At 43.9% G+C, this 25,475-nt stretch overlaps 1 protein-coding gene across 1 annotated transcript in view; it reads left to right on the top strand.

Annotated features, from left to right (window-relative positions):
- The window catches only part of dok6 (docking protein 6), an 81,022-nt gene that overhangs the window by 18,585 nt on the left and 36,962 nt on the right, over positions 1–25,475 (top strand). The window contains exons 2-4 of the mRNA XM_071414923.1: positions 5,448–5,555; positions 15,658–15,772; positions 22,658–22,777. Of these exons, the coding sequence (XP_071271024.1) occupies positions 5,448–5,555; positions 15,658–15,772; positions 22,658–22,777 (343 nt within the window). The remainder of the gene's footprint in view (positions 1–5,447; positions 5,556–15,657; positions 15,773–22,657; positions 22,778–25,475) is intronic.

Genomic DNA, 25,475 nt, shown 5'->3' with positions numbered 1-25,475 from the left:
ATATAGTTCTCATTGGGTACCTTGTGTACCGCTTGTATACAAATCCTTTCAGTGTTGTTGCTTTGTTATACGATAAGGGACTAAAGCAGCATGAAAAATATAATAATCTTCTTTAAAAGCTCTTGTAGACAAATGGAAAAGGGTTATTTGTTACAGTCAAAAGACAGTAACATACAGTAGCTACAGCAACATTTCTCAGGGGTAATTCTTCACACAAATTGAATGGGCTATTGTAGTAGAAACCAGTGATTTCATCCTCTGCAACTCAGATCACACCTCAAAGAAAAGATGCTGATTGTACTCCCATAACATCCCCTTTTCTTGATAATATATATATTTTTTTATTTCTGGGCGATGAGGCTTTGTTCTGCGGCAACACACAAATACACTCACACACTCACCCTCGCATGGAATAGTGTTCCGGCATTCTAATTAGTCACACATTCTAGAAGCTTCAGAGTCTCATTCACCTCCATGTAATTAAAATCAGTGTAAGAGTCCTCCTAAGTAACACCTAGAAACACTGCCAAGAATAGGCCCTCCTTGACAAAGCATTTGACAACTGTGGAACAGGTGAAATTAAGCCTTTTCCTTCATACCTTTTGTTCTTATAAACACTGTAGCTCTCTCTCTGAGCTTGCTTTTGTAGTGTTGTAATGACTTAATCTCAGCATTCTCAGAGTGAATTACTTTGTGTTTGGTAGGCAATGAATGGTTTTGTTTCATCGCCCCAGAAGGGATTTTGAGACAACAGTTGAGTCAGTTTCTATATGACTTGCCACATACTGGAGCTGTAGGTTATGATCAACGACTAGACAGCTCATTCTTACCTCTTGGGGTTTCATGTAATATGGTGTTGTTTTGTCCTTAGGTAAACTATTCAGAAAATAGATTGGTTATTGACTATGGCCTCTTGTGTCCTGATTAATAAATGCAGAAGTAAGAAAGCACTTTATAGGTACAGCCCATCATTACCTTAAGTGTCCCATTCTACATTAAAGCATTACGTTGTGTACCTCTCTCTCTCTCTCTCTCTCTCTCTCTCTCTCTCTCTCTCTCTCTCTCTCTCTCTCTCTCTCTCTCTCTCTCTCTGTCTCTCTGTCTCTCTTTCTCTCTCTGCCCCTCTCTTCCCCCATTTCTCTCTCACTCTCTCCATCCCTTTCTCTCTCTTTCTCTCTCTCCCCCTCTTTCTCTCTCTTGTTTTCTCTGTATAATAGTCATGCGCCTCACTAATGGCCTCGAGGCCCATCAGTAGGAACAGAACAGATAAGAACCAAGGCAGGAATTCACTCCAGTCAATTACCTGGAGTGCGAAGTTCAGCCGCTGTGTTCCTTTTATAGAGTAAACAAATGAATCCTGGATACACAGTCCCCCCACGATGACGATGCAGAGAGTGTTAATCATACATCACACAGATTAATATCAGCTAGCTATCTCAGACAGGAAATTGAAAGATCCTCTTCTTCAACATGAAGCCCCTGGATATGGTATTAGGCCTAATAAGTTATAGTTGACTCCTTATAAATGCACTTCAGATAAGTGCATATTTTAAGTCCACTACAGTTTTCACAACAGTGTTGCAGTCATCCCAAAGTTGCTACTGGTAACCGCATGCTCTATTTAAATGCACAATATCACAACAATCTCAAGCTATTGCATTTATCATTAATGGGCTGTATATTTGTATTTGGTTTAAATCACTCTGTTTGAGACAGAGAGGCGCTTTATGCATTTACACAGACCGTTAAGGGTAGAGGACACCTTCCCTGGTCTTTCCGGATGCCATACAAGAATTATATTAGGATAATAAAGTGGAGGCGAGCCAAGAGGTCCGTGAGCCAAGCTGTCAGGGAGATATAAAGTATTAAAAGACCACAGAGGGGAGGTGTGACATCTTCAACTGACATCTCAGAGTCAGAGTAAATCACACAGTAGTAGTATAAGGATGTAAAAAGTTACAATGACTAAGGATCTTTCACATTTAGTGTCTGCTCTGTTATGGATGATATAGGTTATGGATGCTATAGGCTATGGATGATATAGGTTATGGATGTTATAGGTTATGGATGATATAGGCTATGGATGTTATAGGTTATGGATGATATAAGTTATGAATAATATAAGTTATGGATGCTATAGTTTATGGATGATATAGGTTATGGATGTTATAGGTTATGGATGATATAGGTTATGGATGTTATAGGTTATGGATGATATAGGCTATGGATGTTATAGGTTATGGATGATATAAGTTATGAATAATATAAGTTATGGATGCTATAGTTTATGGATGATATAGGCTATGGATGTTATAGGTTATGGATGATATAGACTATGGATGATATAGGCTATGGATGTTATAGGTTATGGATGTTATAGGTTATGGATGATATAGGCTATGGATGTTATAGGTTATGGATGATATAAGTTATGAATGATATAGGTTATGGATGATATAGGCTATGGATGTTATAGGCTATGGATGATATAGGCTATGGATGATATAGGTTATGGATGATATAGGTTATGGATGATATAGGCTATGGATGTTATAAGTTATGGATGATATAGGCTATGGATGTTATAAGTTATGAATGATATAGGTTATGGATGATATAGGCTATGGATGTTATAAGTTATGAATGATATAGGTTATGGATGATATAGACTATGGATGATATAGACTATGGATGATATAGGTTATGGGTGTACTACTAGAATAAGAAAATACTGAAGAATAAGGTGTTCAGATGTGGATTATTCTGGTCTGATTCAATGTATCCTTCATGAAAGAGAGAGAGAGCAATGGAAGAGAGAGGGAAAGAAAGAGAAATTTGCAGAGAGAGAAAAAACAGAACGAGAGAGAGAGAGATAGAGAGAATGAAGTGGAGACAGACAGACAGACAGACAGACAGACAGACAGAGGAGAATGAAGTGGACAGACAGACAGACAGACAGACAGACAGACAGACAGACAGACAGACAGACAGACAGACAGACAGACAGACAGACAGACAGACGAGAATGAAGTGAGGAGAGACAGACAGACAGACAGACAGACAGACAGACAGACAGACAGACAGACAGACAGACAGACAGACAGACAGACAGACAGACAGACAGAGGAGAATGAAGTGGAGAGACAGACAGACACAGAGGAGAATGAAGTGGAGACAGACAGACAGACACAGAGGAGAATGAAGTGGAGAGAGACAGATAGACAGACAGACAGAGGAGAATGAAGTGGAGAGAGAGACAGACAGACAGACAGACAGACAGACAGACAGACAGACAGACAGACAGACAGACAGACAGACAGACAGACAGAGGAGAATGAAGTGGAGACAGACAGACAGACAGAGGAGAATGAAGTGGAGAGAGACAGATAGACAGACACAGACAGAGGAGAATGAAGTGGAGAGAGAGAGAGACAGACAGACAGACAGACAGACAGACAGACAGACAGACAGACAGACAGACAGACAGACAGACAGACAGACAGACAGACAGACAGACAGACAGAGGAGAATGAAGTGGAGAGAGACAGATAGACAGACAGACAGAGAGAATGAAGTGGAGAGAGACAGATAGACAGACAGACAGAGGAGAATGAAGTGGAGAGAGACAGATAGACAGACAGACAGAGGAGAATGAAGTGGAGAGACAGACAGACAGACAGACAGACAGACAGACAGAGACAGACAGACAGACAGACAGAGGAGAATGAAGTGGAGAGAGACAGACAGACAGACAGACAGAGGAGAATGATTGTGGAGTTCTTTTATTTAAAGAGACGAAGAGTTTTTGAGTGTCTGTGTCCCTTTTTCAATCTTGACCTTGTTGTGGCTCTTTGGCACACAGTGTGTGTGTGTGTGTATGTGTGTCTATTTGTGTCTCTCTCTCTGTGTGTGTGTGTGTGTGTGTGTGTGTGTGTGTGTGTGTGTGTGTGTGTGTGTGTGTGTGTGTGTGTGTGTGTGTGTGTGTGTGTGTGTGTGTGTGTGTGTGTGTGTGTGTGTGTGTGTGTGTGTGTGTGTGTGTGTGTGTGTGTGTGTGTGTGTGTGTGTGTGCATGCGTGATCCAGAGAGTTCTAGGGGGGGATGTACCAGACTTTGGTCAGCCAATCATTACTCACTAAGCTACATCAGTAGGCTACGCTACTATTACACTGCTTTATCATCTCTCACTGAACACCCGGGACATATCAGCTGTCAACATTTTAACATCTCTCTCTCTCGCTCTCTCGCTCTCTCTCCTGTGTGAGAGTTAGGGACTGTTTTTGAGTGCATATGTCCCCCTTTCGATTTTGACCTTATTGTGGCCCTTTGGCACACAGTGTGTGTGTGCGGCTTTGGGGGTGTGGGTGTGTGTATCTGTGGCTGTGCAGTAGCAGTGCATCCAAACAAATAGGTCTAGATTGCTAAATAGATGAATGCACAAACAGCCCAGTTTCAGTTGACTGAGAGGAAAGCATTTGCTCTTTGAGTTATTGATGTGGTGATGCACCGGTGAGCATCTCATTGAGTCTGGATTAATATCCACACAGATAAATGATGAGACAGGCTGGCTGGAATGCTTGGAAAGTAGATGGAAAAATGAATTAGTGAAGATGCTTATTAATGTATCAAATTCATTTTTTAGTTTTTTAGTTGTTTTTTGTTATACACTCAGCCCAATGTTCTAAATGAATACCTTTCATTGTGTTATGATAAAAAATGCCCTTGACAATGTCAGCATTTTGTTTTGTTTGGCTGTGTAATCAGTTACGTCTTTTTTCAAACTTCAAAGGTTGCATTGTGTGCTGGTTTTTAGTCTTGTTTATTACTATACATCTCCCTGGTTTGGGGTTCTGGTCAGGTTCTTCAGAGGTACATCTCTCTGATTTTGGTTTCTGATCAGGTTCTTCAGGGGAACATCTCTCTGGTTTGGGGTTTCGGATCAGGTTCTTGAGGGGAACATCTCTCTGGTTTGGGTTTCTGATCAGGTTCTTGAGGGGAACATCTCTCTGGTTTGGGTGTCTGATCAGATTCTCGAGGGGAACATCTCTCTGGTTTGGGTTTCTGATCAGAGTCTTGAGGGGAACATCTCTCTGGTTTGGGTTTCTGATCAGATTCTTGAGGGGAACATCTCTCTGGTTTGGGTGTCTGATCAGCTTCTTGGGGGGGAACATCTCCCTGGTTTGGGGTTCTTCTGATCAGGTTCACCAGGGGAACATCTCCATGGTTTGGTTTCTGATCAGGTTCTTCAGGGGAACATCTCTCTGGTTTGGGGTTCTTCTGATCAGGTTCACCAGGGGAACATCTCCATGGTTTGGGTTTCTGATCAGGTTCTTCAGGGGAACATCTCTCTGGTTTGGGTATCTGACCAGATTCTTCAGGGGAACATCTCCCTGGTTTGGGGTTCTTTTGATGGTATTCTCATGGTTCTGTTATCCATGTGTTCTCCATAGATCTTCAAGAGGTGCTGGTTGGTGTTTAAGAAGGCGTCCAGTAAAGGCCCCAGACGGTTAGAGAAGTACCAAGATGAGAAGGCAGCATACTTCAGAAGCTTTCACAAGGTAAATACATTTTTTATACTGTCACTGTCTTTTATATATATATATATATATATATATATATATATATATATATATATGTATACAGTTGAAGTTGGAAGTTTACATACACCTTAGCCAACTACATGTAAACTCAGTTTTTTCACAATTCCTGACATTTAATCCTTGTAAAAAATTCCCTGTCATTTGAGTCAATTGGATGTGTTTTTTCAGAAGTCTTGGCTGATTTCTTTAGATTTTTCCCATGATGTCAAGCAAAGAGGGACTGAGTTTGAAGGTAGGCCTTGAAATACATCCACAGGTACACCTCCAATTGACTCAAATGATGTCAATTTGTCACGACTTCCGCCAAAGTCAGTTCCTCTCCTTGTTTGGGCGGCGTTCGGCAGTCGACGTCACCGGTCTTCCAGCCATCGCCGATTCACTTTTCATTTTCTACTTGTTTTGTCTAGTTTTAACCCTCTGTTCCCCCCCATGTCTGTGTGTGGAATTGTTTGTTGTTACGTGTATGTGCACATCAGACTGGTTTGCACCGGGTTATGTCAACCCGTATTTGTTTATTGTTCTTAGTGCCGTGTCTGTTCGCCGTAATAAAGGGCTCCGTTTGCTACCCAATTCTGCTCTCCTGCGCCTGACTCCCCTGTAGCCAGTTACGCATACACTACAGAATTCCACACCCGAGTATGGAGTCAGCAGGAGCAGGTACCTCTAGTAGTGGAGTCGAGGAGCGCGTCCGGTAGCACACTGCGTTGATTCACCATCTCGGCGCCACCATGGACCGCGTCATCCAGACAATGGACCGCTGGGAGAGACAGAGAGTCCCTCCAGCACCCCCACCAGCACAACAGGGGTCTCTGCTACTCACCCCCTCCACACCCGGTTCCAGTGGGATTCGTCTCACACTTCCCAGGGAGTACGATGGGACGGCCGCACGCTGCCAGGGTTTCTTGCTGCAGCTAGATTTATATCTGGCGACCGTCCACCCGGCTCCCTCAGGCCGTGAGAGGGTGTCCGCCCTCGTCTCGTGCCTCTCGGGGAAAGCCCTGGAGTGGGCCAACGCTGTGTGGGGAGAAGGAGATGCGGCGCTGGACCACTTCAAGGATTTCAACCGCCGCTTCCGGGCCGTCTTCGACCACCCGCCCGAGGGTAGAGCGGTTGAGCGGGTGAACGTCTCTTCCACCTGAGGCAGGGGACGAGGAGCGTGCAGGAGTTCGCGATGGACTTTTGGACCCTGGCCGCCGGCGCGGGATGGAACGACAGGGCCCTGATCGACTACTATCGCTGCAGTTTGCGCGAGGACGTCCGTCGGGAGTTGGCCTGCAGGGACACCACCCTCACCTTCGACCAGCTGGTGGACCTGTCCATTCGGTTGGATAACCTGCTGGCTACCCGTGGACGTCTAGAGCGGGGTCTGTCGGTTCCATCCCCCAGCACCACCGCTCCGATGCCCATGGGGCTGGGAGGTGCTGTGCGTAGGGAGACTGGAGGAGGTTCCTTCTCGTGCACCATCTGTGGCCGCAGAGGTCACACTGCCGGTTGGTGCTGGGTTCGTTTCTCTGGGGGTCGAGGCAGCAGGCAGGGCACTCTGGCTTCACCCCAGGTAAGCCGGCACCATTCTCACCCAGAGCCTTCTGTTGCACACATGTTTTTGTATGTTACTTTTCCTGAGTTTTCCCCGGATTCCCAGCATAAGGCGCTCGTCGATTCAGGCGCGGCTGGGAAATTTATAGACAGATCATTCGCCCATAGCTTAGGGATCCCCATTGTTCCAGTGGCTATGCCCTTCCCAGTTCCCGCCTTAGACAGTCGAGCATTAGGGTCAGGGTTGATTAGGGAGGCCACCACTCCTCTGGGCATGGTGACGCAGGTGGGTCACAAGGAGAGAATCAGTCTCTTCCTCATTGACTCTCCTGCGTTTCCCGTGGTGCTAGGCACGGGAGTCTCTATGGGGGTGCCACAGGGTTCAATCCTCGGGCTGACTCTCTTCTCTGTATACATCAATGATGTTGCTCTTGCTGCTGGTGATTCTCTGATACACCTCTACGCAGACGACACCATTCTGTATACTTCTGGCCCCTCTTTGGACACTGTGTTAACTAACCTCCTGACGAGCTTCAATGCCATACAACTCTCCTTCCATGGCCTCTAACTGCTCTTAAATGCAAGTAAAACTAAATGCATGCTATTCAACCGATCACTGCCCGCACCTGCTCGCCCGTCCAGCATCACTACTCTGGACGGCTCTGACTTAGAATATGTGGACAACTACAAATACCTAGGTGTCTGGTTAGACTGTAAACTCTCCTTCCAGACTCACATAAAGCATCTCCGATCCAAAATGAAATCTAGAATGGGCTTCCTATATATCGCAACAAAGCATCCTTCACTCATGCTGCCAAACATACCCTCGTAAAACTGACCATCCTAACCTTTTATTGACTATATGGAGAATCTCCCCCACATCACATTGATTGAATCTCTATATAATCCTTATATAATGTTTCACACGTAATGTATAATATGTAGCCTACGTCAGGTGATATGATCCAATGTCTCATAATTTTTATTTTTTTATTGTATGTTTGTATATATACTTATAATTTGTTCTATTTTTTCTTTGTTACGCTCGTCTGTTACTGTCACTTTGTCCTATTGTTGTCTAATATCTTTTCACTTTTGTCTTGAATGTTCTTAATTGGAAAATGAAAAAAAAATAAAGAATGACCATCCTACCGATCCTCGACTTCGGTGATGTCATCTATAAAGTAGCCTCCAACACTCTACTCAACAAACTGGATGCAGTCTATCACAGTGCCATCCGTTTTGTCACCAAAGCCCCATACACTACCCACCATTGCGACCTGTACGCTCTCGTTGGTTGGCCCTCGCTTCATACTCGTCGCCAAACCCACTGGCTACAGGTTATCTACAAGTCTCTGCTAGGTAAAGCCCCGCCTTATCTCAGCTCACTGGTCACCATAGCAGCACCCACCCGTAGCACGCGCTCCAGCAGGTATATCTCACTGGTCACCCCCAAAGCCAATTCCTCCTTTGGTCGTCTTTCCTTCCAGTTCTCTGCTGCCAATGACTGGAACGAACTGCAAAAATCTCTGAAGCTGGAAACACTTATCTCCCTCACTAGCTTTAAGCACCAGCTGTCAGAGCAGATCACAGATTACTGCACCTGTACATAGCCTATCTATAATTTAGCCCAAACAACTACCTCTTCCCCTACTGTATTTATGTATTTATTTTGCTCCTTTGCACCCCATTATTTCTATTTCTACTTTGCACATTCTTCCACTGCAAATCTACCATTCCAGTGTTTTACTTGCTATATTGTATTTACCTCGCCACCATGGCCTTTTTTTTATTAATTTAATTTAATTGTTTATTATATAAAAAATAAAAAAAATGCCATTACCTCCCTTATTTTACATTTAAGTCATTTAGCAGACGCTCTTATCCAGAGCGACTTACAAATTGGAAAGTTCATACATATTCATCCGGTCCCCCCGTGGAATTGACCCTGGTCCCCCCTGGATTGCAACCCTGCTCCACCAACTGAGCCACACGGGACCACTTATTTCACCTCATTGCTCACATTGTATATAGACTTATTTTTCTACTGTATTATTGACTGTATGTTTTGTTTATTCCATGTGTAACTCTGTGTTGTTGTATGTGTCAAATTGCTGTGCTTTATCTTGGCCAGGTCGCAGTTGCAAATGAGAACTTGTTCTCAACTAGCCTACCTGGTTAAATAGGTGAAATAAAAAAAATAAAAAATAAAGGGGGGCCCGGTACGTTTGCAGTGGTCGGCTGAGGCGGACAGGGCTTTTGGTCACCTGAGGGCTCTGTTTACCTCGGCACCTGTGCTGGCCCATCCGGATCCCTCTTTGGCGTTCATAGTGGAGGTGGACGCGTCCGAGGCTGGGATAGGAGCCGTGCTCGGGTACGCCACCGAAGCTCCGCCCCTGTGCCTTCTTCTCGAAGAAGCTCAGCCCAGCGGAGCGAAACTACGACATGGGCGACTGGGAGCTGTTGGCTGTTGTCAAGCCTTTGAAGGCGTGGAGACATTGGCTTGAGGGGGCTAAACACCCTTTTCTCATCTGGACTGACCACCGCAATCTGGAGTACATCCGGGCAGCGAGGAGGCTGAACCCTCGACAGGCAAGGTGGGCCATGTTTTTCACCCGTTTTCACCCGTCAGACCAGGTTCCCAGAGCATGAAGGCAGATGCACTGTCCCGGCTGTATGACACAGAGGAGCGGCCCATGGCTCCTGCCTGGTGGCGCCGGTAGTGTGGGAGCTGGACGCGGACATTAAGCAGGCGTTACGTGCAGAGCCCGCTCCCCTCCAGTGTCCCGCTGGGCGTCTGTACGTTCGTCTGCTGTCCGTGACCGGCTGATCTATTGGGCCCACACGTCACCCTCCTCTGGTCTTCCAGGCATCGGTCGGACGGTGTGCTGTCTGAGTGGGAAGTACTCGTGACCCACTTTGGCTAAGAACGTGAGGGTTTATGTTTCCTCCTGCTCGGCAGTGCTCCTCCTTGCACAAAGGCGGAGGTAGCGGTCCTGCTGCTGGGTTGTTGCCCTCCTACGGCCTCCTCCACGTCTCCTGATGTACTGGCCTGTCTCCTGGTAGCGCCTCCATGCTCTGGACACTACGCTGACAGACACAGCAAACCTTCTTGCCACAGCTCGCATTGATGTGCCATCCTGGATGAGCTGCACTACCTGAGCCACTTGTGTGGGTTGTAGACTCCGTCTCATGCTACCACTAGAGTGAAAGCACCGCCAGCATTCAAAAGTGACCAAAACATCAGCCAGGAAGCATAGGAACTGAGAAGTGGTCTGTGGTCACCACCTGCAGAACCACTCCTTTATTGGGGGTGTCTTGCTAATTGCCTATAATTTCCACCTTTTGTCTATTCCATTTGCACAACAGCATGTGACATTTATTGTCAATCAGTGTTGCTTCCTAAGTGGACATTTTGATTTCACAGAAGTGTGATTGACTTGGAGTTACATTGTGTTGTTTAAGTGTTCCCTTTATTTTTTTGAGCAGTGTATATATGTTTTCACCTCATTGGCTCTCCAAAAATGTTTGTCTTGATATGAAGGGTACACTCAGTAGACAGATATGTTTTTAGACGCAGCACAAGGCCAGACAGAAATTAATTTGTCTGAGTCTGTTGACCCTTTTAACGGCACCACCTCCCATCACAACTTAGCCACAACCTTAATGTTTACCCAATAACAAGCCCCAACCACCATTTCCCTTCAGACAATATCGCCAAGCACTTATTTTATTACACATCAATCAGTTAAATCGTATTACGCACAAACCGACCCCCAAAAATAATTGTATTTGTCTTTCATTAAATAATTTCACATGGGGTGAAAATTGCTGTTCGGAATCTATTATGGCACATTTGGATGCTTTATCTCGTTCCTCCGGGGTCTTTCTCTTCCTTTGAGGAGGATAATCTGGAATATAATATATCTCTCCCCGCTTCTTAAACACTTTGAAAATACCCCAATTAGGCCTCATTATCAGTGGCAAGGATGATGTTAAGTGAGTTAAGTGGCTCTGCTGTAGTGATGGGAGGAGAGGAGATGTGGCCTCAGATAGGGACTTGCTGGGACACCAGTGTTTGATGTGTCTGGGCTCTTTAATATGTGGCTGTATTATGAGAGGGGCCCTTTAAGGCCCTATAACACACTGTCTAATACACTATCATTAGTTATCAGTCACTTCCCCACCTCATCAAGGGGTTGACTGACTGGAGGACTATGCTGATTTGCAATAGCTACGTAACTTTTTCTACTACATCATTCCATCAAATTGAAATGCCTGTGTAGTGTTAACCTCTCCTACAGATGTCTGCTACCCACAGCAAAGTGAGTGATGACAGAACACATGCACCAGTGCACCTGATAATGCTTCCCCACAGTGCTCCCCAGTGCACATGAAAACGCTTCCCTAGAATCCACACACAGATTAGGAAAGGTTCCATCCGAGGGGTTCCAGAACAGTGCTCCAGAGAGAACTTAAAAACAACAACAACAACAGTGGATTTGCTTTTGTGTTTCGAAGGGTGCTGCGTAGATAGAATGTTGCGGCCATGCTCGCCTGTCAGGAAAACAACCTGTGGTTACCTAGGTTACCCCCGTTGTCTCACAGCAAAAACATGACCTTTTTCAAAGCAATTTTCTTGTTTGCTTGTTTTAATAAATTGCAAAACTAGATTTAAGAAAAGTACAAAGATGACTTTTCAACATTGCTTGCTCCGGAGCGTTCTCACTACGTATAACGTTTTATATTATAGGCTTCCCAACAACACAAACAAACGGATTTTACAGCTACAAGTAGTGAATGGAGTTTCAGTACAAACTGAGTATATTAAACAAGTGAAATGTCTTACCTGTGATTTAATGTTTTCCACACAGATAGATACAGTACCAGTCAAAAGTTTGGACACACCTACTCATTCCAGGGTTTTTCTTTGTTTTGACTATTTTTTACATTGTAAAATAATAGTGAAGACATCAAAACTATGAAATAACACATATGGAATCATGTAGTAACCCAAAAATTGTTGAACAAATCGAAATATATATTTTATATTTGAGAATCTTCAAAAGTAGCCACCCTTTGCCTTGATGACAGCTTTGCACACTCTTGCCATTCTCTCAACCAGCTTCATGAGGTACATTTCAATTAACAGGTGTTAATTTGGTACATTTGTGGAATTTCTTTCTTTGAGCCAATCAGTTGTGTTGTGACAAGGTAGGGGTGGTATACAGAAGATAGCCCTATTTGTTAAAAGACCAAGTCCATATTATCGCAAGAACAGCTCAAATAAGCAAAGAGCAATGACATTCCGTCATTTAAAAAAACAAAAAAACATTTAAATAATAATGTAACCTTTGTTTAACTAGGTAAGTCAGTTAAGGACAAATTATTATTTCCAATGACAGCCTACTCCGGCCCTAACCTGGACGATGCTGGGCCAATTGTTTGCCGCCCTATGGGACTCCCAATCACAGGCGGTTGTGAAACAGCCCAGAATCAAACCAGGATCTGTAGTGACGTCTCTAGCACTGCAATGCAGTGCCTTAGAACGCTGCGCCACTCAGAAGCCATAACTTTAAGACATGAAGCTCAGTCTATCCGGAAAATGTCAAGAACTTTGAAAGTTTCTTCAAGTGCAGTCGCAAAAACACATCAAGCGCAATGATGAAACTGGCTCTCATGAGGACCGCCACAGGAAAGGAAGACCCAGAGTTACCTCTGCTGCAGAGAGTAAGTTCATTAGAGTTAACTGCACCTCAGATTGCAGCCACAAAACAGACACATCTCAACATCAACTGTTCAGAGGAGACTGCGTGAATCAGGCCTTCATGGTCGAATTGCTGCAAAGAAACCACTACTAAAAGACACCAACAAGAAAAAGAGACTTACTTGGGCCAAGAAACACGAGCAATGTACATTACACCTGTGGAAATCTGTCCTTTGGTTTGATGAGTTCAAACTTGAGATTTTTTGTTCCAACCGCCGTGTCTTTGTGAGACGCAGAGTAGGTGAACGGATGATCTCCGCATGTGTGGTTCCCACCGTGAAGCATGGAGGAGGAGGTGTGGGGATGTTTTGCTGGTGACACTGTCAGTGATTTATTTAGAATTCAACGCACACTTAACCAACATGGCTACCACAGCATTATGCAGCGATACGCCATCCCATCTGGTTTGCGCTTAGTGGTACTATCTTGTTTTTCAACAGGACAATTACCCAAAACACACCTCCAGGCTGTGTAAGGGCTATTTGACCAATGAGAGTGATGGTGCTGCATCAGTTGACCTGGCCTCCACAATCACCCAACCTCAACCCAATTGAGATGGTTTGGGATGAGTTGGACCGCAGAGTGAAGGAAAAGCAGCCAACAAGTGCTCAGCATATGTGGGAACTACTTCAAGACTGTTGGAAAAAGCATTCCCCATGAAGCTGGTTGAGAGAATAACAAGCATCTGCAAAGCTGTCATCAAGGCAAAGGGTGGCTACTTTGAATAATCTAAAATATACAATATATTTTGATTTGTTGAACACTTTTTTGGTTACTACATGATTCCATATGTGTTATTCCATAGTTTTGATGTCTTCACTATTATTCTACAATGTAGAAAATAGTTAAAAAAAAAGAAAAACCCTTGACCGAGTAGGTGTGTCCTAACTTTTGACTGTACTGTATGTGTAGCCTACTTGGATACCGGCTCCCCACAGTTTCCCACTCTCTCATGCCGAATAGGCTGAAGCCGCACGGCTATTTTCGCAGGCTCTATTTCCCTACGTGGGAGCATTGTGAACCATAGGTCAGGATTTTTGACCTGGCTACATGTACATTAAACAACACATCAGATTTTCAGCATGTTTTGTTATTTCTGTATAACAAAAAACGATGACAAAGTTGGCTCTTTTACACTGGGTGTCAATGGGAAATAACGTTTGTGTTCCCCAATTTGTGGGTGTGGTCAAGGGGAATTCCTTATTATTATGTGAATATTGACTCGGAGTACACAACTGAATAATTCAAAAAAATAATTCAGCAGGACCCACTCCCTGTCTCACTTGTTTACTGTTTTGGCTGCCTCTATGTCATGAGCTTTTGACAAAAGCATTTGCAGCCATATGATGCTACCAATGGTTTGGTTCATAAACCGTAAATAAATAAGCAGTAAACTGTAGAGAAGTAACTTTTAGAGAGTTTATGCCTTTGGGCTATATTCTTGACAACAGCTTTGTGGCTATGTTCTGAGAGGAAAGAGAAGATCATCAAAGAGGAGAGGAGAGGGGAGAAGGGGAGGGGAGGGGAGGAGGGGAGGGAAGGGGAGGAGAGGAGACTGGCTATGCATATAGAGCCCAGCTAGCTCCAGTGCTGATGTGGTTTTTGCTGCCAGTTCCGTGTTATAATTATGTTTCTGGGTTAAGATATGAACCATATTGACTTCATATTCACTTCCTCACATCAGCGATGCAAACAGATGGTATCAATGCTATTTTCTGGATAATGAATACTGAGGATAATGGTATTCAATACATTTTGTACAACCTCATCATCACAATGCCTTGTGATGCAGTTTCACAACAGTCTTGAACAGAAAATGCTGTTCATGGAAAATTGAATTTATTTCACTAGCAATAATCGAATCAAACGTAGAAATCTTTATTCTGCATGTGGCATGTTAGCATGGCTCGTGGCTCTGAGCTCTAACAGTCAGGTTTTTACTATATAGGAAACACGCACGCAGGGATGAACACTCGCACGCACACACACACACATTTTACTACAGTATACGGGCAGTGAGCCCACGTAATACATTCCCATCAGGCTGGCATTGTGCCCACGGTTGGCTCTGAGCGAGTGCTCTACAATAATGTAATGGCTCTTATCTGTCCAGCAGCGAACAGAGAGGATTGTTGAAGAAAACAGTCCTATAAATGCACAAGATATTCAATTAAATGACTGTTAACTCCCAGAGTTAACATGATTTAGGAGCTTTTGATTCTGCTCCTGAGTATTGATTGGATCTTTAGTGGCCGTGTGCAAAGTGAAACAGTTTCACCAATTGCTCTTGTTGTTTTTTTAGTTAGAGCCAGACCAATGGAAATCCAAACTGTTATTTAGGAGACTGAGTTGATCCATAATGTATATGACAAGCTTGTTATAATCCATTACACAATATAAATGGTTTTCTTCACACAATTTCCATTGATTTCCCTAAATAAAACGATAGTAGTGGTAATGAATTGCATTCATATAGCTCCTTTCAACAGAGTTGATGAAATATGAATATTGTGTAAATAAATATGATACAATTAAATGTTGTTTTGCAATTCTGCATGTACAGAACATCACCAATAGTAATTTAAGATGAACAATTATCAGTTAAGGGAGCAAGTCGAACAACCAATTTATCTCAACAACTTTTTCAAACAAGAAAAACAAGAAAAGCTAACATTACTAGACGGTGTTCCCGTGGCTTGTCCCCTCAGCTGTCGTCTTGTTGATTTGGCTAATGTTTTGTTGTTCTGTTTGTCTTAGATCACGGAGCTTCACAATATCAAGAACATTACACGGATGCCCCGGGAGACCAAGAAACACGCAATGGCAATCATCTTCTACGACGAGACTTCCAAGACATTTGCCTGTGAGTCAGGTAAGCAATGCAACGCTGGGGAACGGAGGGAGGGAGGGAAGCATGGAGGGAGGGAGGGAGGGAAGCATGGAGGGAGGGAGGGAAGCATGGAGGGAGGGAGGGAAGCATGGAGGGAGGGATGGTGGATGAAGAAGGAGGGAGGGATGAAGAGTACGGGGGAGAAAGAGGGAGAAAGCAATAGAAGAGAGAAAAGAACAGAGAAGGGAAAGGTTAGAGAGAGAGAGAGAGAAAGACAATTGAGTGCTGAAGGTGTTCCAAGCGCCAGGCATGTGATTCTGTACTGTATTAGCTAAGAAGGGTGGGTGTGTGTGTGGGTTTGTGTGGAGGGGTACTTGGGTATTGTATATATATGGTTGCATCCTCTGGGTCCTGGTAGAGCAGAATGCTGTGATCTGATAGGTTGTAATGAATTCTGCTGCAGGGACTGGCTGAGTTAATAGTGTTAAGAGTCTTTATAGAGAACTAAAGAGAAACACGGAGAGATAGAGGAGGATGGATATTGGATTCATAGTGATAACGGGATGGGGAGGGAAAGAGAGTGAGAGAGAACGATTGGGAAGAGTGAATGAGAGTGATAGGGATAGAGGTAGGGAGAGAGAGAGAACGATTGGGAAGAGTTTATGAGAGTGATAGGGATAGAGGTAGAGAGAGAGAGAGAGACAGAGAGAGAGACAGAGAGAGAGAGACAGAGAGAGAGAGAGAGAGAGAGACAGAGACAGACAGACAGACAGAGAGAGCAGACAGACAGACAGAGCGAGACAGACAGAGAGAGAGAGAGACAGACAGACAGACAGACAGACAGACAGACAGAGCGAGACAGACAGACAGAGCAGACAGACAGACAGAGCGAGAGCAGACGAGACAGAGGGAGAGACAGAGAGAGGGAGAGACAGAGAGAGAGAGAGACAGAGAGAGAGAGAGAGAGAAAGAGAGAGAGAGAGAGACAGAGAGAGAGAGAGAGAGAGACAGAGAGAGACAGAGAGAGAGACAGAGAGAGAGAGAGACAGAGAGAGAGAGAGACAGAGAGAGAGAGAGACAGAGAGAGAGAGACAGTGGGGATGAGAGATAAATAGTGAGCAGTGGTCCTGCAGAGATATTAGCACCTCTCCTCTCCTGTCCTCTTCTTTCCTCTCCTTCCTCTTCTTTCCTCTCCTCTCCTCTCCTCTACTATCCTATCCTCTACTATCCTCTCCACTCGTCTCCTCTCCCTTTCTCTTATCTTTCTTCTTCCCTCCTCTCCTGTAATGTCACAAACAGAGAAGTAAACAGTAGTTAATTGGGCACTGGGTGGAAGAGACATACACAAACAAACAAGGACAGTGATCTGCTGTAGACAAGTTGCAAGTGATTTTAGTGTGAGTGTGCGTGTGCATGTGTGTGTGTGTATGTGTGTGTGTGTGTGTGCTGATGTGAGCTGTAGCAGTGGATCTCAGGGGATAGATTATGTGCCTTATGGGGTGCAGTGAACTCTATCTCCACTCTCTATGTCTCTCTCTATCCTCTCTCGCTCGCTCTCTTTTCCCTCCTCTCTCTATCTATCTCTCTCCCACACAAGCAAACACACACACACACACAAACAAACACACAAAGCTCACAGTTACACTGCTGACCCCTCCCTCCCTCTTCCTGGAGTCCCTTGCCATATGGAGGGATGTGTCCCCCGTGTCCAACACATGGTCCTTCACTTCCTGCACTCAATCACACACATGCACACTAGGGCTGGGCGGTGAACCGCATATTAGTATATACGGACCAGTTTGGATTTTTACTTTACCTTACATATCAGTATATCAATGTTTGGTTTATTAAATGTAATAACTGAGTGCTGAAACTAAATATGCTGAACAAGCTGGGATCTTTTTGTGTCTGTAAAATTAATTATGCTAGAAATGTTGGTGTAAACGCTAATGTGTAAATATTGATATAATAACCATTCATATGGAAGTAAAGTTGGAGTCACTCGATGTTGTGTGGTCCACCAACTACGACTCCTCCAACTACGACTCCTCCAACTCTGGAAACCATGCCGTTTATTAGGCTACAAATGAAATAAGTTATAAGAACTTCACATGGTGGGGAAAGTGCACACTGATGAGCTTGATGCTCCTTTCCAATAAATACTGAGGGTCTTTGTCACGGATCCCTCCGGAACATTCATTACTCACACCCGTCTCCTATTCCCATTGATTAGTACTTGTATGTATGTGCCCTTTGGTTTCCATTGGGCTGTCGATTATTGTTACTATGTCCGTTGGTGCATGTGTGGAGAAACGGACCAAGGCGCAGCGTGCTCTGAGTTCCACATCTTTATTTAGGTGAAACTTTCAAAACAAAAAGGAAACAAACAACGAACCGTAACATCAGAGGTGCACATGCACTAACTCAAAACAAGATCCCACAAAAAACCAGTGGGGAAATGGCTGCCTAAATATGATCCACAAATCAGAGACAACGATAAACAGCTGCCTCTGATTGGGAACCATACCAGGCCAACATAGACATACAATAACCTAGATAACCCACCCTAGTCACACCCTGACCTAACCAACATAGAGAATAAAAAGGCTCTCTATGGTCAGGGCGTGACACTCCTCGCTCTTTTGTTTGGATTTCAACCCTGTGTTTTGTATACTGTTTGTTTGGTCTTCGTCCCCGTACCTTTACACGGCACGCCATAATTTGGGTGTAAATAAAAACCCTATTACGCATTCCTGCGCCTGTCTCCCGACCCTTTATACCAACGTGACAGTCTTTTTCTGGTGACAAATAAAAATAATCTTGCTCTTTTGTCTATAAAAATCTCATAATGTATGCAAGGGTTACAAGGACCCTGGGGGGACTTGGCCTATCCACAGGGGGTACTTGAAGGGTACTCCAGGCAGAGCAGAATTCAGTTGGTGGTACAGTAACCGATAAAGGTTGGAAACCACTGATGTAGGCTATACCCGCACTGTTTCTGCAAGCTGTTGGCTAGAGCGCACGTGTCAATACCAAAGTGGGCACACTCGCTATATAACACAACATTTTCTGTGGGAAAACACTCAGTAGAGTAGAAAATGCGATGGAAACCCATTTCACTTTTTATTCGGTACATGGGAATTGAACCACAAAAGGTATTTTGACGTGCAGCTACGTCATCACGTACAGCCTTTCATCAGAAGCAAGTCCATTTGATGGAAGCGCATCTCTGGTGGGAAAGTGGGCATATTGTTTTTATGCAGATTTTAGAATAATTGCATAAAAATCTGTCGCTATTGGATGGAAACGTAGTTATAGAGGAGAGTAACTATTCTGATAAAGAAAACTGTACATTTTTCACAAAATAGAGACATACAAAGACAAAACAAATGTTTTATGTAGTAATGATGCATAAATGTATGCATCATTACTACATAAATGTAAATGTAGTAATTGGGGATATACATAAAGGTAGTAATTACTACATAAATATATGCTGAAAATTATTTTTTAATTAACAGTATAAAACAATTAAAAGAGAGAAAGCCCCATTAAAACCACTTAGAAGGTATTTGTTACCACGCTAAAGTCATGCACTACTTATGAAGCATATTTGCAACTTTTATTTAAAAAAATACAAAATAAAATACTGTCAAATACAGTCATACCTTCACAAATATGATATGATATTTTGGCCATGTCGGCCAGCCTTAAGGCACACACACACACACACGCTTTTGTGCATACACACACTTTCTCTATTTCTCTCCCATGCCCACCCCATGCAGGAAGCTGCCCTCCCAGTGTCCTTCACTTCCTGTGCTCTCTCTGTGGTACTGTGCCAGTGTCAGCCTCTTTTCTCTCTCACTCCCTCTTGCTCCTTCTCACTGCTAGTTTTTTTTTACTGATGTCTAGCTCTCTTATCTCTTCCACCCTCTCTCTCTCTCTCTCTCTCTCTCTCTCTCTCTCTCTCTCTCTCTCTCTCTCTCTCTCTCTCTCTCTCTCTCTCTCTCTCTCTCTCTCTCTCTCTCTCTCTCTCTCTCTCTCTCTCTCTCTCTCTCTCTCTCTCTCTCTCTCTCTCTCTCTCTCTCTCTCTCTCTCTCTCTCTCATTCTCTCTCTCTCTCTTTCTCTTACCTCTCCCCTGCCTCTCATTTTCCTCCCTCTCCCGCTCCCTCCCTGTGTGTTGTCCAGGCTGCCTCTCGGATAAAGTGTTTGTTTATGTGATTTTCCACTCGGCAGCTCTTACAGTGTGTGAGTTTAGACTTCAGACACACTCAGAGGACACAGGCTCAGCAAGGGAGGAAATGGACCAAGAGAGGCTCTTAAGTACAGAGATTTATCTGCGTGTGTGTGTGTGTGTGTGTGTGTGTGTGTGTGTGTGTGTGTGTGTGTGTGTGTGTGTGTGTGTGTGTGTGTGTGTGTGTGTGTGTGTGTGTGTGTGTGTGTGTGCGGATGAACAACGCCACAACCTCAGGCATGGTCAGTCTAGGGAACAGACCCTTTACCTTTCAAACCCTGCATTTTCCCTCTCAGATAAACTACCCAGTTGTACACTGAAAAAAATGAAGGTTCTTAAGTGGTTCTTCCTCAGCTCTTAAGGATCCTTGGAGAACTGTTGCCGCATAAAAAAAACTTTGAGTTAAGTGTGGGGTTTTTGATGTGGCATCTACGGTTCTTCAGAATTCTTAAAGGTTGTTGAAATGTCTATTGAAGCCTGCAATTATGTCCCTTTCATAGCACACAGCAAATTGTCCAGTGTTAACTAGTGTTGAGTTTTCAGTGTAACATTTCTAGGGTTGATTCAAGAGTTAATCAGTGGTGTAAAAGAACCCCGGAGTTGGCGTTAATAACTAGAGTTGAACCAAAATCATGGCCATCACTATCATATTCCCCAGCATGCTCTTTTGCAGGTGTATTTTCAGAATTGTTTCTTTCAATATCTATGTTTTTGCATGTATGTTTATTGATTAATTAAGCTTTTGCTACTCAAATATAAATAACATACATTTTCCTAAACTATTCCAATCTGTTACTTGGACTTATTGCACCCGTTATATCTTAGTCTTTCCAAGCCTGGTAGTCATTCCAAATGCAGGTTGCGGGTGAATAAAAATTAAAAAGGGTGTATATCCCCAATCTGGCTGGATTCCAATTGGAATTACACGTTATTTTGCAAGCCAGCATAGTGTGACTTGCATGCCTTGTGTGTTCTGTAAGCTATGAGTTTCAGGCCACTGTATTAGGGTAAAACTAGGCTGTGTTGTCTTTAAGAATGACATTTTAATGAATGAAATCAACAACCACGTCTCTGTCACTAGCAAAAAGTCATGAGTGGGACAAGTAACTTGAAAATTCACTCGAAAGGCAACCTGGGAACTGTGCAAATAAAAATCCCAAAATGGTTTGGGATTTTTATATGTTTTTTCAAAGAACCATCCCATTTATGGTTCTTCAGAGACCCTAAAAGGGTTCCCCTATGGCATCACTCTCAATAACCTTATTTGGTTCCAATTTGCGCCTTTGTTTTTAAGAGTGTACACACACACACACACACACTTCCACATGCATCTCTATACACATCAGTGACCACAGTGCCATGTCCTGGAGCTCCTTTGGGAAGAGACCAGGGAGAAGTAGACAACACACAGATAAACAGCTCAGTCTGTCTGAGTCATTTCATAGCTCAGTAACTCTCATCCACATTCTACAGTCTGGAATGTTACTTTCCATTGTAAACAGAGCTTTTTCCATCTTTAGAGGAAGACATTGGTATTCACCAACAACTGTCTATCTGTTTGCTGTGTGAGGGAGTGATAATTTGATTCATGAAACCATCAGCCTCCACTTAGTGGTTAATTAAACAATTCAATAACACCCCTCCTCTTCCCTCACCACTGCCAAGAGGGCCAGAGTTGAGCTTTTCGAGACTTGTGCACACGGCAGCGTATGTGGTGTATGTGTTTGTGTGTGTTCATGTTCATCTTCCTGCCTGTTCCTGTTCCTGTTTGTGTGTGCATGTGTGCCTCGGAGAGAGATAAGGTGTGTGTAACTGATTAAGAGAGTAGAGATATTATCGACGCGTATGGGTTTGATTAAAAGATTGTCACTGTTACTCCGAGATAATTATTTTCGGATGCATTCACACAATTTCCTTAGAGATCAATCCTGTTAATTGTTTTCTACACCCAGGCTTCCCACCATTTAATTATATCACCCTATTGGGATAATAAGCTATTGATTTTCTGGTGTTAAGAACGTCAGTTGATCCCCCTGTGTTCTGCTTGTTGATCAAATCTATCCGAGAAAAAATGCTTTATGGCCTGATCCCAGATCTGTACTGGATGTGCTTTAGAAGTACAGTACAGATTGCGGTTGTCACAGTTACCACAATGCTCCAAATAATAGAGACAGAACTCTATGGTCCTTTAAAAACCTGCTGTATGTACAATATCTTGTGATTTAGCTTGGAACAAATAATTGATGGCTGGGTATATCAGGGGTCTGGTGGTCAAGTGCTGTAGGAGCACAGTATAGGAGAGAGGGGAGGAGAGGAGAGAGGGAAGAGAGAGAGGGTTAGTGAGGGCAGTGTTGAGAGTGGTCAGAGGGGAGAAAGATGGGATAGCAGAGGAGAGAGAGGAAATGCAGCATTCATCTGGTGTTTTGTGTTCATGAACTGCTTGACTCTTTTCATCAGCAGAGAATCAATCAGATTGATTTTCTCCAGGTTACCACTACCTGATACTCACGTCCGGGGGGCTTTTTTAGTCCACAGTGCATGCTGTATGATTCATCTGTGTTTGTGTGTGTGTGTGTGTGTACTTTTCTAACTTTGTATGAGCTGCATGCGGAGGAGTGGTGCAAGCTGCTGTGTGTGAAGTGTGTATTTCTGCCTGTGTGTTTAACTCTTGTTTTAACTCTGTGTTTAGAGCTGGATGCAGAGGAGTGGTGCAAGCTGCTGTGTGTGGAGTGCCTAGGAAGCCGACTGAATGACATAAGCCTGGGAGAACCAGACCTGTTAGCAGCGGGGGTGCAGCGGGAGCAGAGCGGTGAGTCCCCAATTAGAACCCCAGCTAATGGAGGCCATTTTGGGTCAATCCTGCCCCAAACTGGTTAGCAGTTACATTACAGGCCTATATGTTTGAGTGCAACTGAGTCCTCAGAGGTTTGTGATAGGGAAACGGTGAGTCTCCAATTAGTCCCTGCCAACAGAGACCATTTTGGGTCGATATTTCCCCCCCAACCATCCCAGCACTTGTAGACGGTTTCATTACCAGCCTAGAAATGTTAGTGCTACAGAGGTCTGTGTGTGTGTTTGTGTGCATCTTTATCTATCTATGTGTGTGTGTGTGTGTGCGTGCATGCGTGTATGTACTTTCGAGTGTGTGTCTGTGCATGTGTGTGCATGTGTGTGTGCATGTGTATGTGTGTGTGTGGCTGTGTTCCTGGCCTAATGAGAGGTGCTGTGCATCACTGGCTCCCCTCATAATGAAGCTTGTCACAAAAATGGATGAGATTATATCTGCTGGGGCTGAGGCCATGTGAATTCCCCCCCATCCAGGAAATAGAAATAGAGAAATGGGAAGGAGGAAAGAGGATATATATATATATATAGGTATAGCTGTTATTAAATGGGTGATTTTCTATTCATTTGTAGACTACCTGTGGAAATGACTGCAGTGTGTGTGTGTGTGTGTGTGTGTGTGTGTGTGTGTGTTTTATAGACTGGCTTTGGAAATGAAAGAATCAAGGTCTCATTTTTACTCACCTAACAACCTCTTACAGGATGCCTACAATTGCATTTACGCATAACTTTGTGCTCTGCCCTCGTTTGAAAAAATCGATATGAATCCGAATGAATCTGAGCAGCCCATCTAGTTCAATGAACAGTAATAACATGTATTTTTCTCTCCCTCAGCTTCGATGTAAAATGACAGGGAAATATTGATTTGTATTCATAACATCGAAGTGTTATGAATACAAAACAAAGAATTTGATTTAGCTAGAAGCTCAGCTACAGCCGATGCCAGCACCAAGAGGGCAGATGACAAACATCTGCCCATAAGGTGTGTGAAGAAAGAAAGAAAGAAAGAAAGAGAAATAACAACAGAAATAGAACACTTGTGCTTGTCTCTGCAGGACATATACTAAAATGGGAGAAAACTCCACCCTCTGCAGTTACACTTCAAGTAGTGATCACCCAACTACAGGGGCTGATAATTAAATCAAAGTTCATTTTCTCGCTGCTCCTAAAAATAGCCTCATCATATTACATTGCCATTTCATCAGTCCTCACTCTAGACTCATGGCTGTTCTTTTGAAACATTAGGCATAATTAGTGAGTATTAATGTAGATTATGAAGAGCTCTCTGAGAGCTGGTTAAAGTGATTGGGGCTGAGGAGGTCTGTAGTAGAGACTCCAGCTGGTTAAAGTGATTGGGGATGAGGAGGTCTGTAGTAGAGACTCCAGCTGGTTAAAGTGATTGGGGCTGAGGAGGTCTGTAGTAGAGACTCCAGCTGGTTAAAGTGATTGGGGATGAGGAGGTCTGTAGTAGAGACTCCAGCTGGTTAAAGTGATTGGGGATGAGGAGGTCTGTAGTAGAGACTCCAGCTGGTTAAAGTGATTGGGGCTGAGGAGGTCTGTAGTAGAGACTCCAGCTGGTTAAAGTGATTGGGGATGAGGAGGTCTGTAGTAGAGACTCCAGCTGGTTAAAGTGATTGGGGCTGAGAAGGTCTGTAGTAGAGACTCCAGCTGGTTAAAGTGATTGGGGCTGAGGAGGTCTGTAGTAGAGACTCCAGGTGGTTAAAGTGATTGGGGATGAGGAGGTCTGTAGTAGAGACTCCAGCTGGTTAAAGTGATTGGGGCTGAGGAGGTCTGTAGTAGAGACTCCAGCTGGTTAAAGTGATTGGGGCAGAGGAGGTCTGTAGTAGAGACTCCAGCTGGTTAAAGTGATTGGGGCTGTCTCTAGTAGAGACTCCAGCTGGTTAAAGTGATTGGGGCTGAGGAGGTCTGTAGTAGAGACTCCAGCTGGTTAAAGTGATTGGGGATGAGGTCTCTAGTAGAGACTCCAGCTGGTTAAAGTGATTGGGGCTGAGGAGGTCTCTAGTAGGTACAGGATCTGGTTGGCTGGCTTGAAAAAACTATGACAACGGCGTGGGGTGCATCTCGATAGTCTAAAGTGGCTTCCTCTCCTTGCCTGCTGAACAGATAGAGAAAACAGGTTAAATAATTATGATGGATGAGTAATGAGGGTGTAACGCTCTTCTACCTCGTCCTCCTCCTCAGACGAGGAGAGGGGAGAAGGATCAGATGACCAAAATGCAGCGTTGTAATTAGACATGATATTTATTAAACAAGGACGAAAACGAACACGAAAATATACTTGAAGAATTTACAAAACAACAAACGACGTAGACTGACCTGAACATAAGAACTTACATAAAACCGAAGAACGCATGAAACAGGAACAGACTACAACAAACGAACGAAAACACGAAACAGTCCCGTGTGGTGCATACAGACACAGACACAGGAGACAACCACCCACAACAAACAATGTGAAACCACCTACCTTAATATGGTTCTCAGTCAGAGGAGATGAAAACCACCTGCCTCTAATTGAGAACCATATCAGGTCACCCATTAACCAACATAGAAACACATAACATAGAATGCCCACCCACACTCACGCCCTGACCGACTAACACATACAAAAACAACAGAAAACAGGTCAGGAACGTGACAGA

This window comes from Salvelinus alpinus, chromosome 8 (assembly GCF_045679555.1).
Source record: "Salvelinus alpinus chromosome 8, SLU_Salpinus.1, whole genome shotgun sequence".
In the NCBI taxonomy this organism is placed as follows: Eukaryota; Metazoa; Chordata; class Actinopteri; order Salmoniformes; family Salmonidae; genus Salvelinus; species Salvelinus alpinus.
This window is presented reverse-complemented; position numbering and strand designations above follow the sequence as displayed.